At 44.7% G+C, this 11,861-nt stretch overlaps 1 protein-coding gene across 2 annotated transcripts; it reads left to right on the forward strand.

Moving 5' to 3' along the window:
* The first annotated feature begins 7,123 nt into the window (after positions 1 to 7,123).
* Positions 7,124 to 10,858, forward strand: LOC133226807 (folate receptor beta-like). Of its 2 annotated transcripts, none has more exons than XM_061380736.1 (5): positions 7,124 to 7,257; positions 8,411 to 8,584; positions 9,625 to 9,813; positions 9,926 to 10,061; positions 10,211 to 10,858. In XM_061380736.1, exons 2-5 carry the CDS (start codon positions 8,435 to 8,437, stop codon positions 10,495 to 10,497), a joined length of 762 nt encoding a protein of 253 aa, XP_061236720.1. In that variant the 5' UTR covers positions 7,124 to 7,257; positions 8,411 to 8,434; the 3' UTR covers positions 10,498 to 10,858. The 2 variants fall into 2 exon arrangements, with proteins under 2 accessions (XP_061236720.1, XP_061236721.1); XM_061380737.1 differs by having other exon boundaries at positions 7,136 to 7,257; positions 8,494 to 8,584.
* Positions 10,859 to 11,861: the final 1,003 nt, after the last annotated feature.

Raw genomic sequence — 11,861 nt, forward strand, 5'->3', positions numbered from 1 at the left:
AAAGCCTATATTAAAAAAAAGATTTAAAATCAGTAACCTAACCTATTACCTTAAAAAAATAAAAACAGACTAAATAAAACAAAATAAACTCAAAGCTATCAAAATGAAAAAAATAATGAGTAAAGCAAAAATAAATGGAACAGAGGATAGAAAGACAACAGGGAAAATGAAGAAAATCAAAAGTTGGTTCTCTGAAAAAGTCAACAAAATTGATACATCTTTAGCTACATTGATTTCAAGAAAAAAAGAGAGAAGAATCAAATTATTAATATCAGGAATAGAAGAAGGGATATTACTATTATTCCCACAGAAATAAAAAGCATTGTAACAATATTATAAACAACTGTAAGTCAATAGATAACATAGCACAAATGAAATGGACAAATTCCTAGAAAAGCACAAACTATCAAAGATGACACACAAATAAGTAAAATATTTAAAGTGAAGTCCCTCAGTCGTGTCCGACTCTTTGTGACCCCATGGACTGCAGCCCACCAGGCTCCTCTGTCCATGGGATTCTCCAGGCAAGAATACTGGAGTGGGTTGCCATTTTCTTCTCCAAGGGATCTTCCTGACCCAGGGATTGAACCCAGGTCTCCCGCATTGCGGGCAGACACTTTAACCTCTGAGCCACCAGGGAAGCTAGTAAAGGGGTTTTGCTGGTGGCTCAGACAGTAAAGAATCTGCCTGCAATGCAGGAGACCTGGGTTCAATCCCTGGGCCAGAAAGATCCCCTGGAGGAGGAAATGGCAACCCATTCCAGGATTCTTGCCTGGAGAATCCCATGGACAGAGGAGCCTGTCAGGCTATGGTTCATGTGGTCGAAAAGAGTTGGACACAACTGAAGTGACTTACGGAGAAGGCAATGGCACCCCACTCCAGCGCTGTTGCCTGGAAAATCCCATGGATGGAGGAGCCTGGTAGGCTGCAGTCCATGGGGTTGCACAGAGTTGGACATGACTGAAGTGACTTAGCAGCAGCAGCAGCAGAAGTGACTTAGCAAGCATAAAAAGTAAAGAGATTGAATTAGTTTTTTTTTTAATCAATTAGTTAATTAATTTTGACCATGCCTTGGCATGTGGGATTTTAGTATCTGGATCAGAACCTGCACCCCCTGCAGTGGAAGCTCAGAATCTTAACCACTGGACCACCAGAAAAGTCCCTGAATTAGTAATTTTAAAACTTCCTTAAAGAAAAGTTCAGGCCCAGATGGCCTCAGTGATGCATTCTACCAAATGTTTGAAGGATAATGAATACCAATCCTTAGCAAATTCTTAAAAAAAAAAAAAGGAGAGAACACCCCCCAACTCATAAAATTAAACAATATCAAGAAAAAAACCTACAGACCAACATCTTTTATGAATAAAGATGTAAATCTCAACAAAACATCAGAGAATTCAGCAGCATATAGAAAAGGATTATACACCAATACCAACTGGGAGAATTTAAAGAATGTAACTTGGTTTAGCATCTCAAAATCAGTTGATTTAACACACCATATTACTAGGATAAAATACAAACCACATGATCATCTCAGTGGATGCAGGAACATCATTTGACAAAATCCTTTAATTAAAAAAACAAAATAAAACACTGAACCAACTAGGAATAGAAGGGATCTTCCCCAATGTGATAAAGGACTTCTATGAAAAACCCACAGCTAACATCCTGTTCTAAGCCAAAAGGCTTTATCCCTCAGATCAGCAATAAGACAATTATAACTCTCATCTTGTCTATTCAATGCTGTATAAAGGTTGTAGCCAGGGCTATTAGTGAAGAAAAAGAAATAAGAAACACATGAATTGGAAAGCAAGAAGTAACACTATTTTTATTCACAGATAACATGACATTCTGTATAGAAAATCCTAAGGAACCCTCAAACACATGATTATTAACAAGTGAGTTCAGCAAATTTGAGGAGACTCACACTTCCTGATTTCAAAACTTACTACAAACAATAATCAGACAAAGCAGGAGTAGCAGAAGATAGATAGGATAGAACCTAGAGCCCAGATTTTTGACAACAGTGCCAAGACAATGCAATAGGAGAAAGAATAATCTTTTCAAGAGATGGTGCTGGGGCACAACTCAATATTCACATGCAGAAAAATTAGGTTGAAACCGTATTTTACACCACACACAAATTAACTCAAAAATGGATCAAAGACCTAAACATAAGAGCTATAAGAGAACTTAGGGGAAGAGCTTCAATAATTTCTTAGATATAGCAAAAGTAACAACAACAACAAAAGATAAATTGAGTTACATCAAAATTTAAAACTTCTGTGCAGCAAAAGACAAAAGAATAAAAGGGCAACATACAGAATACAGAATCAGAACATATGTCTGATAAGTTAACCCAGAATATATATTGAGAATTCCTATAATTTAACAACAAAAGACGTGTAAACTGATTAAAAAACGGGCAAATAACACAAATAGACGTTTCTCCAAAGAAGATATACAAATGACCAACAAGCATATGAAAAAATGTTCCACATTGCTAATCATTAGAGAAATGCAAATTACAAGCACAGTTACATATCACCTCATACCCACTAGGGTGGCTACTGTTAAAGAAACAAACAAACCAACAGAAGATATTAATACGTTTTGGCCAGAATGTGGAGAAATTGAAATTCTTGTACACTGTTGGTGGAAATATAAAATTGTGCATCCATTTTAGAAAACAGTATGATAGTTCCTCAAAATTAAAAATAGAGGGACTTCCCTAGTGATCCAGTGGCTAAAACGCCAAGCTCCCAAGGCACAGGGCCTGGGTTTGACCCCTGATCAGGGAACTAGATCTCACGTGTCACAACTAAAAGTTTGCAGGCTGACACTAAAAGACCCTGCATGCTATAATTTAAAAAATTAAAAATAGAATTACCATACAATCCAGCTATTCCACTTCTGGTTATATACCCAAAAGAATCGAAAGCAGTGTCCCAAAGAGATAATTGTATACCTGTGTTCACAGTAGCATTCTTCAGGATACATTCCTGGTGGTCTAGTGTTGGACTCTGCACGTCCAACACAGAGGGTGCCATTCAATCCCTGGTAGGGAAACTATGATCCCATATGCCACGTGGCGTGGCCAAAAAAAAAACAAACAATGTCATGGTAGCATTCTTCACAATAGCCAAAATGTGGAAGCAGTTCAAATGTCCAAGGATGGATGAATGGATAAAATATTATCCATTGTAGTATACATACAATGGAATATTATTCAGCTATAAAAAGGAATGAAATTCTGACATGTGGATGAACCCTAGGACATTAGGCTAAGTGAAATCAGACAGACACAAAAGGACAAATAATGTGTGATCCCAATTATATGAGGGAAAATCACTGCAGATGGTGACTGCAGCCATGAAATTCAAAGATGCTTGCTCCTTGGAAGAAAAGCTATGATAAACCTAGAGAACATATTAAAAAGCAGAGACGTTATTTGCCGACAAAGGTCCATCTAGTCCAGTAGTCATGTATGGATGTGATGCTAAGTCACTTCAGTCATGTCCGACTCTGTGCAACCCCGTAGACGGCAGCCCACCAGGCTCCCCCATCCCTGGGATTCTCCAGGCAAGAACACTAGAGTGGGTTGCCATTTCCTTCTCCAATGCATGAAAGTGAAAAGTAAAAGTGAAGTCGCTCAGTCATATCTGACTGTTAGAGACCCATGGACTGCAGCCTACCAGGCTCCTCTGTCCATGGGATTTTCCAGGCGAGAGTACTGGAGTGGGTTGCCATTGCCTTCTCCAATGGATGTGAGAGTTGGACTACAAAGAAAGCTGAGTGCTGAAGAATTGATGCTTTTGAGCTGTGGTGTTGGAGAAGACTCTTGAGAGTCCCTTGGACAGCAAGGAGATTCAAACAGTCCATCCTAAAGGAAATCAATACTGAATACTCATTGGAAGGACTGATGCTGAGGCTGAAGCTCCCAAACTTTGGCCACCTGATGCGAAGAGCTGACTCATTGGAAAAGACCCTGATGCTGGGAAAGATTGAAGGCAGGAGGAGAAGGGGGTGACAGAGGGCAAGGTGGTTGGATGGCATCACCGACTCAATGGACATGAGTATGAGCAAGCTCCGGGTGATGATGGACAGGGAAGGCTTGCGTGCTGCAGTCCATGGAGTTGCAAGGAGTCGGACACGACTGAGCAACTGAACAACAACAACAAAAAGAGTAGCCAAATTCATAGACATAAAAAATTGAATGGCCATTGCCAGCGACTGGGGAGAAGAGGTAATGGGGGACTGCTGATATAATGGAAATAGTTTCTGTTTTACAGAATGAAAATGGCCTAGAGATGTGTTGCACAACAATATGAATATACTTAACACCACTGAACCATAAGCTTAAAATAGGACAGTAAATTTTCAGTAGTCTATATTTTACCACATTTGTTTAAAAGGCTACAAAATTGCTTAATTATGTTTACAGATATGGAAGATGGTGAGGTATTATCATTTATCAGATTCAAGACAATTTTTCTCTGTGACCCTTGACTGCTATACCTCAACTTCTAGCTGGTTCATCTGGCTGCTCATAAATTAACCTGATTTCTGCCATTCAAGCCTTCTCAAGCAACCTAAATGTCCATCAACAGATGAATGGATAAAGAAGATGTGGTGTGTATACATATGTTTTTACACACACATATACACACACAGGGGCTTCCCTGATAACTCGGTCAGTAAATAATCTGCCGGCAGTGCAGGAGACCCAGGTTTGATCCCTGGGTTGGGAAGATCCCCTGGAGAAGGAAATGGCAACCCACTCCAGTATCCTTACCTGGAAAATCCCATGGACAGAGAAGCCTGGTGGGCTGCAGTCCATGGGCGCAGAGTCAGGCATGACTGAGCAACACTGAGGAACTGATGCACACACAATAAAATATTACTCAGCCATAAAAAGAATGAAATATTGCTATTTGAAGCATATGAATGGATGTACAGATTGTCATACTAAGTAAAATAAGTCAGGTAAAAAAAGACAAATATTATATGATATCACTTATATATGGAATCTAAAAAAAATACATTACTGTGTGGTGTGGCTAAAATAATAATAATACAAATGAACTTATTTACAAAATAGAAACAGAGTCACAGACATAGAAAACAAACTTATGCTTACCAAATGGGAAAGGGGATAGAGAAGAACAAATTAGGAGTATGGGACTAACAGCTGCACACTTGTAATAACCTACAATGGAAAATAATCTTGTAATAACCTACAATGGAAAAGAATATGAAGATGTATACCTGAAGCTAATACAATATTATAAATCAACTATAGTTAAATTGGGCTTCCCTGGTGGCTCAGACAGTAAAGAATCTGCCTCCAGTTCAGGAGACCTGGGTTTGATCCCCAGGTCAGGAAGATCCCCTGGAAAAGGGCATGGCAACCCACTCCAGTAGTATTCATGCCTGGAGAATTCCATGGACAGAGGAGCCTGGTGGGCTACAGTCCACTGGGTCGCAAAGAGTTGGATACAACTGAGTGACATCACACACACACACATAGTTAAATTGAAAAAAAAAATTTTTTTTAAGCCTACTCAGTATATGACAGACTTTTCTACATATAATTCTTAACAGTTTTTTTGTGAGCAAACTGAAGCTGAGAAAGGTTCGGTAACATTTCCTATAGCTGTGGGAGAGATGGAGCTATCACCGGGTTCCATCCTGGCTGCAAAGCCTGGGTTCTTCCTCACTAGGTCCCATTCCCCTCAAGTCAGCACTTGGGGTCAAAAATTCAGATCCCCTCTTGGAGATGAGCAAATTATCTAGACTTTTTAACATTTAAGTTTAATTTTTATTTATTTTGGCTGTGCTGGGTCTTCATCACTGCTCAGACTCTTCTCTAGTTGTGGAGAGCGGGGGCTCCTCTCTAGTTGCGCTGCGTAGGCTTCTCATTGTGGTGGCTTCTTTTGTTGAGGGGCACAGGCCCTAGGGTGCATGGGTCTCAGGAATTTCGGTTCCCAAGTTCTAGAGGGCAGACTTCAGTAGCTGTGGTGCCCGGGCTTAGTTGCTCTGAGGCACATGGGATCTTCCTGGATCAGGGATTGAAGTCATGTCTCCTGCATTGGCAGGCGGATTCTTTACCACTGAGCCACCAGGGAAGCCCACTCTAGATTTTTTTTTTAAACTTTACATAATTGTATTAGTTTTGCCAAATATCAAAATGAATCCACCACAGGTATACATGTGTTCCCCATCCTGAACCCTCTTCCCTCCTCCCTCCCCATACCATCCCTCTGGGTCGTCCCAGTGCACTAGCCCCAAGCATCCAGTATCGTGCATCCAACCTGGACTGGCATCTCGCTTCATACATGATATTTTACATGTTTCAATGCCATTCTCCCAAATCTTCCCACCCTCTCCCTCTCCCACAGAGTCCATAAGACTGTTCTATACATCAGTGTCTCTTTTGCTGTCTAGTACACAGGGTTATTGTTACCATCTTTCTAAATTCCATATATATGCGTTAGTATACTGTATTGGTGTTTTTCTTTCTGGCTTACTTCACTCTGTATAATAGGCTCCAGTTTCATCCACCTCATTAGAACTGATTCAAATGTATTCTTTTTAATGGCTGAGTAATACTCCATTGTGTATATGTACCATAGCTTTCTTATCCATTCATCTGCTGATGGACATCTAGGTTGCTTCCATGTCCTGGCTATTATAAACAGTGCTTCGATGAACATTGGGGTACACGTGTCTCTTTCCCTTCTGGTTTCCTCAGTGTGTATGCCCAGCAGTGGGATTGCTGGATCATAAGGCAGTTCTATTTCCAGTTTTTTAAGGAATCTCCACACTGTTCTCCATAGTGGCTGTACTAGTTTGCATTCCCACCAGCAGTGTAAGAGGGTTCCCTTTTCTCCACACCCTCTCCAGCATTTATTATTTGTAGACTTTTGGATCGCAGCCATTCTGACTGGTGTGAAATCCACTCTAGATTTTGATGAATGTTGAATGTGTGGACCCTGGAATGACTAAATTAACAAATAGAGAGATGAGTGTAAACACGAATGGCTCACTTGACAGACTAAAGGAAACTTGGAGAGGGTGGGATCCAAAGAGAAGGAAGAGCAGGAGAAGCTGAAAGAGGAAATTGTATCTATACTTACCAGAGCTCTTAGTCAGTCTATCCTGCGCTGAGGACAGAGACCACAGAGCTGCTGCCAGCCTGGAGAAAGGCCAATCCAGTCAGAGCTGCGTGTGACCCTCGTAGCAAAGGAGGCTCAGGTAAGTTGCCCCAAGGAGGGAAGTGCGACGGGCACTCAGGAGAGTTGGCAGGTTGGCACACAGGGCAGGGACACATCTCTCTTTAGAAAGAGCACTCTGGCTCCTGTGGGGAAGGTGACTTAAAGGGGAAGAAATTGGAGGAGGGAAGACCTTACTCCAAACCCAGAGCCAACGGGAGTGAATTCCAGAAAGAATTTTTGGCAAGTCCCTTGCCAGGGCTTGGGGATGAACAACATGGGGGATGGTGAGAGAGAGGGAGGTCTCCATTATCAGTTCTTAGGTCCCCCGGTGACAGTCTAAAGGAACAGGTGTGTTATGCAGGAGGTGGGTGAGGGGTGGAAGGTGAGGGTCTGTCATGAACAGAGTAGGGGGCTGTCGCTTTTGCTGGGTGTCTCCCATGACTTTAAGTTCTTGTCCGGTTAGCAACTCCAATGTGGGGGACTTTTATGCTGTCCCTTGTCTTAGGATCCTGCATTTGTTCTTTGAAGGATAAAGGCAGGGATCTGGTTAATTTGTCCAGAAGTCGCTGAGGAGACCAGAGTCATGATGGAAGGAAATGATTTTCAGAAAATAGGGAAGGAAAAAGTCTGAGAAAGCAAAGCTGTTTAAAAACAACCCCCATCGTCATTTCTGTATTATTTAACCATCACCATCCTGTTTGGTACCTCCCTTGATCCTCATGCTGAACCGGAGAACTCAGCAGAGCTGGGTCACTGCCATGCCAGGCTAACAGGGTTTCTAAGCTGGCATGGAAACCAGGGTGATCAAGGGTGTGAAGGCAGAGCACTTGCTGGACACAGGATGAGGCTGTGTCCTCTTCTGGAGAGTGGAGCATGGACCTGAATTATTTAGTTACTTTTCTTGGGTCACTCCAGAGAGAAGGTAGGGGCACAAGGAGTCTCCTCCAACTTGGGAAGATTCCCCCAGGGAATCTAATCCCAGATCCCCTTTTGAGCTCCCCAAGCTTACAGTGAGGGAGCCGGTGCCCTTGCCAATCTTCTCTACTCCAGCCTCAAGGAGCCTCAGGACCCCAACACTGAAGGAACAGGATCTGACCCCATCCTTCACCTTGGAGTTGGGGAGACTGGGGCAGGAGGCAAAGCGGGGACCCTGCGAGGGGCTCTCTCCCTTCAGACTTTGGTCTCCTCCACAGCTGACTCTGCAGGAAAGGAAAGACATGCCCTGGAAACTGACACCACTTCTGCTTTTTCTGGGTTGGATGACCTCTGTGTGCAGTGCCCGGACCCGGACAGACCTGCTCAACGTCTGCATGGATGCCAAGCACCACAAGGCAGAACCCGGCCCTGAGGACAAGCTGCACAACCAAGTGAGGATGGAGTGTGGCTCTGGGTTGGGAGGGGGCTTGTTCAGACAAGGAAGAGGAAGTCAGGGTGGTGGGGGAGGGGTTGAGGGGTCAAGCCCTTCCATTATACACTCACATCCTGAGTTACCATTGTGGGAGAAGATGAAGGCAGGATGGGGTGCAGTTGATGTGATTTCAGAGGTGGCCTGCTCAGAATAGGATCCCATGTTGGCAACAACATGGAATAAACACTTACTGAGCGCCTCCCAGGTGTCATGTGTGTTCTGTGCATGGTTTCGTATTCCCAGAGATCCCACGATATGGGTAGATGATGTTCTCCTCCACCTGATACAAAGGAGGACACTGAGGCCCAGAGAAGCACGTGGACACCCAGAGGATTTGGACAGGACTTGCCCCTGTGATGGGGTGGGGGTAGGATTGAGGTGGGCACTCCCAGGGGTTTAAAAGGTGAGAGATGTCAACATATATTACTGCATGCTGTGATGCAGCACACCTTTCCTCCTCTGCTCGAAAAGCCACCTTCCAATGAGGCTTAATACAACCACCCTCTTTCAAATTTCAACAATCATTCCATATTTCTATTCCCTGCTGTTATTTTATCCATATAATTGATCAGATCCTGATTTTTTTCTCTTTTAGCTTCTTACTGTCTCCCTTGACCCGAACATATATTTCTGCCTGTTTTGTTCTCTTCTGTATTCCCAGTATCTCGAACAGTAACTTGCATAAAATAAGTACTCAGTAATTATTTTTTAGGGAATAAATAAATTACTTTGTATGAAGTGTCAAGCACTGTATAAATGATAGCTATTGTCTTCCCAAGACAGGGCTTCTCCCAGGCTCTCACTGCCCCCATCAGTCTTGTAACTGTGTCTGCCCCAAGACAGGAGTTTCTGGAGGCCAAGGACAGAAGGGTCCTAATAGTGAACATTCTTAGGACAACCTGCCTGAGACAGGAGAACAAGAAGAGCCAAATGGGAAGAGGCTGGAGGTGGCAGAGTTTGTGGTCTGGAGGCAATTAGTCTCGTGTCTTCCTGACCCAGTGCACCCCCTGGAAGAAGAACGCCTGCTGCTCTGCCAGAGTCAGCCAGGAGCTGCACAAGGACACCTCCTCCTTGTATAACTTTACCTGGGACCACTGTGGCAAGATGGAACCCGCCTGCCAGCGCCACTTCATTCAGGACAACTGTTTGTACGAGTGCTCACCCAATCTGGGGCCCTGGATCCAGGAGGTACTGGGGTCTCCCTCCTTTCACCCCAGCAGGCTGCCCCCAACTCAGTCACAGCTGTTCCTACCAACATCCTTGGCTGACTGAGCCTCCCTGCCCCTACCTTCTCCCCCAGGTGAACCAGAAGTGGCGCAAAGAACGGTTCCTGAACGTGCCCCTGTGCAAAGAGGACTGTCAGAGCTGGTGGGAAGACTGCCGCACCTCCTACACCTGCAAGAGCAACTGGCACAGGGGCTGGGACTGGACCTCAGGTGAGGGCTGGGGGGCGGGGAGATGGAGGTGTGGGGTGGAGAATGGGGGTCTGAGGATTTGGGGTTGAGCAAGGATTCCTAGGGGTGGCCAGAGTTAAGCTTTAGGCCTAGGGACAGAATGTATGTGCCCACCCTCTCTCCCCCTGCAGGATCTAATAAGTGTCCAACTGGGACCATCTGCCGCACATTTGAGGCCTACTTCCCCACACCTGCAGCCCTGTGTGAGGGTCTCTGGAGTCACTCCTACAAGCTCAGCAATTACAGCCGGGGCAGTGGCCGCTGCATCCAGATGTGGTTCGACCCTGCCCTGGGCAACCCCAATGAGGAGGTGGCAAGATTCTATGCCTTGGCCTTGACTGCTGAGGCCTGGCCCCAGGGTATTAGACCTCTCTTGCTCTGCCTGGCCCTGATGCTGTCACTCTGGCTCCATGACTGAGTCCAGCCTGTCCCCAGGTTTGATGACCAGGCTGGGCTCAGTTCAGCTCCCACAAATGAGGGAGCCGTCAGCATGCTTCCATTCATCATCCATCCCTTTGTCATCCAGTTCCTGCTCCAGGATGGGGCTTGGGGTTTCTCTGACAGCCACTTCTAATAAATAGACCAACACATCTGAGTCTGATGAATTATTTTGGTTCTGAGTTTGTGTGTGGTAGAGGGCAGATTCCACAGTTTTTGGATTCCTTCAGATTAGAGAAACAAAACATGAGCTTGTTCTGCTACTCACTATGTGAAAATGAATCAGTTGCTTAACTTTTCTTAAACCAGTTTCCTTCTCAATAAAGTGAAGATAATAATCCTTCCTTCTCTCATAGTTGTGAAATGTTGCCTAGAAAGCATGTGTGCCCAGTGCCTGCACATTATTAGTCCTCAGGGATCCTGTGGCCCTTGTAGCCCCAAATGAGACAGCCAAGTCCAGGACTTCATTATTTATATTGGGTCCCAGAGGAAGCCCTTTTCCCCAGGCTCTATGCTCCCTTGTGCTGATATGGGAAAACTGGGGATTGGAGTCCAGGGAAAGCTGGGGGTGTGTGTGTGTGTGTGTGTGTAAACAAATTCACCCATCATACTGACTGAAGGGGCAGAGTTGGGGCTTGGCACCTCAGAGAAGAAGGCAGTTTGTGAGGTTCCTGCAGAGCAAACACTGCAGATTCTAGCCCTAGTTCAGCTCTGCTGAGTCCTGGAAGAGGGGCGGAAACTCTTAGGGCTTCTCAGAGGCGGGAACTATCCCCGACACCTTTGTCCCCTCCAGGATTGGTAGGTACCTTTGTCCCCTCCAGGACTAGTAGGTGTGCCTCTCCTGGAGGATTGCTCTGTCGTTACACAGCCCCCAGGAATTGGGCCTCAGTTTATCTCAGGGTCTCCGGCTTCCCCTTGGAGGAAGCCTTTGTCTCCACATCCCAACCACAGTTATCTTCAGAGAGGCGCAGGTACCTGAATGAGAACTCCAGGCAGGTGGTGTCCTCAACTTGAAACTAGAAGCCAGGAGTGAAGACTCAGTCTAGGTCTCTCTCGCCTCCTCATAACAAGAGGTTACTGAAGGGGGAAGTTGGCCACAGATTAGAGGACGAGTAATTGGGTTACTGGAGAGGTCTTGAGACACTGTTTCTCGTGTGGGTGGGTCTCAGTCATTACGTTTATCTAGTCTGGAAGGCCCTACAGGCCCCTCTCCACGTCCCTGGTTTTGCTCCAGCTGGGTAAAGTCACTGTATATTTGAAACAGAGAAAGGAACTCTTTGAAATTGACCCATACACAGATTTTATTCAGCAAAGTGAAAGTTCCCAGGTTAAAGGGGATCCTCT

Source organism: Bos javanicus, chromosome 15 (assembly GCF_032452875.1).
Source record: "Bos javanicus breed banteng chromosome 15, ARS-OSU_banteng_1.0, whole genome shotgun sequence".
Classification (NCBI taxonomy): Eukaryota; Metazoa; Chordata; class Mammalia; order Artiodactyla; family Bovidae; genus Bos; species Bos javanicus.

Excerpts from the sequence above, each read along its gene's own strand:
- LOC133226807 (XM_061380736.1), top strand. The coding sequence starts at position 8,435 with ATGCCCTGGAAACTGACACCACTTCTGCTTTTTCTGGGTTGGATGACC. Across the intron at positions 9,814-9,925 it reads TGGGGCCCTGGATCCAGGAG|GTGAACCAGAAGTGGCGCAA; the intron begins GTACTGGGGTCT and ends CTTCTCCCCCAG. Across the intron at positions 10,062-10,210 it reads GGGCTGGGACTGGACCTCAG|GATCTAATAAGTGTCCAACT; the intron begins GTGAGGGCTGGG and ends CTCCCCCTGCAG.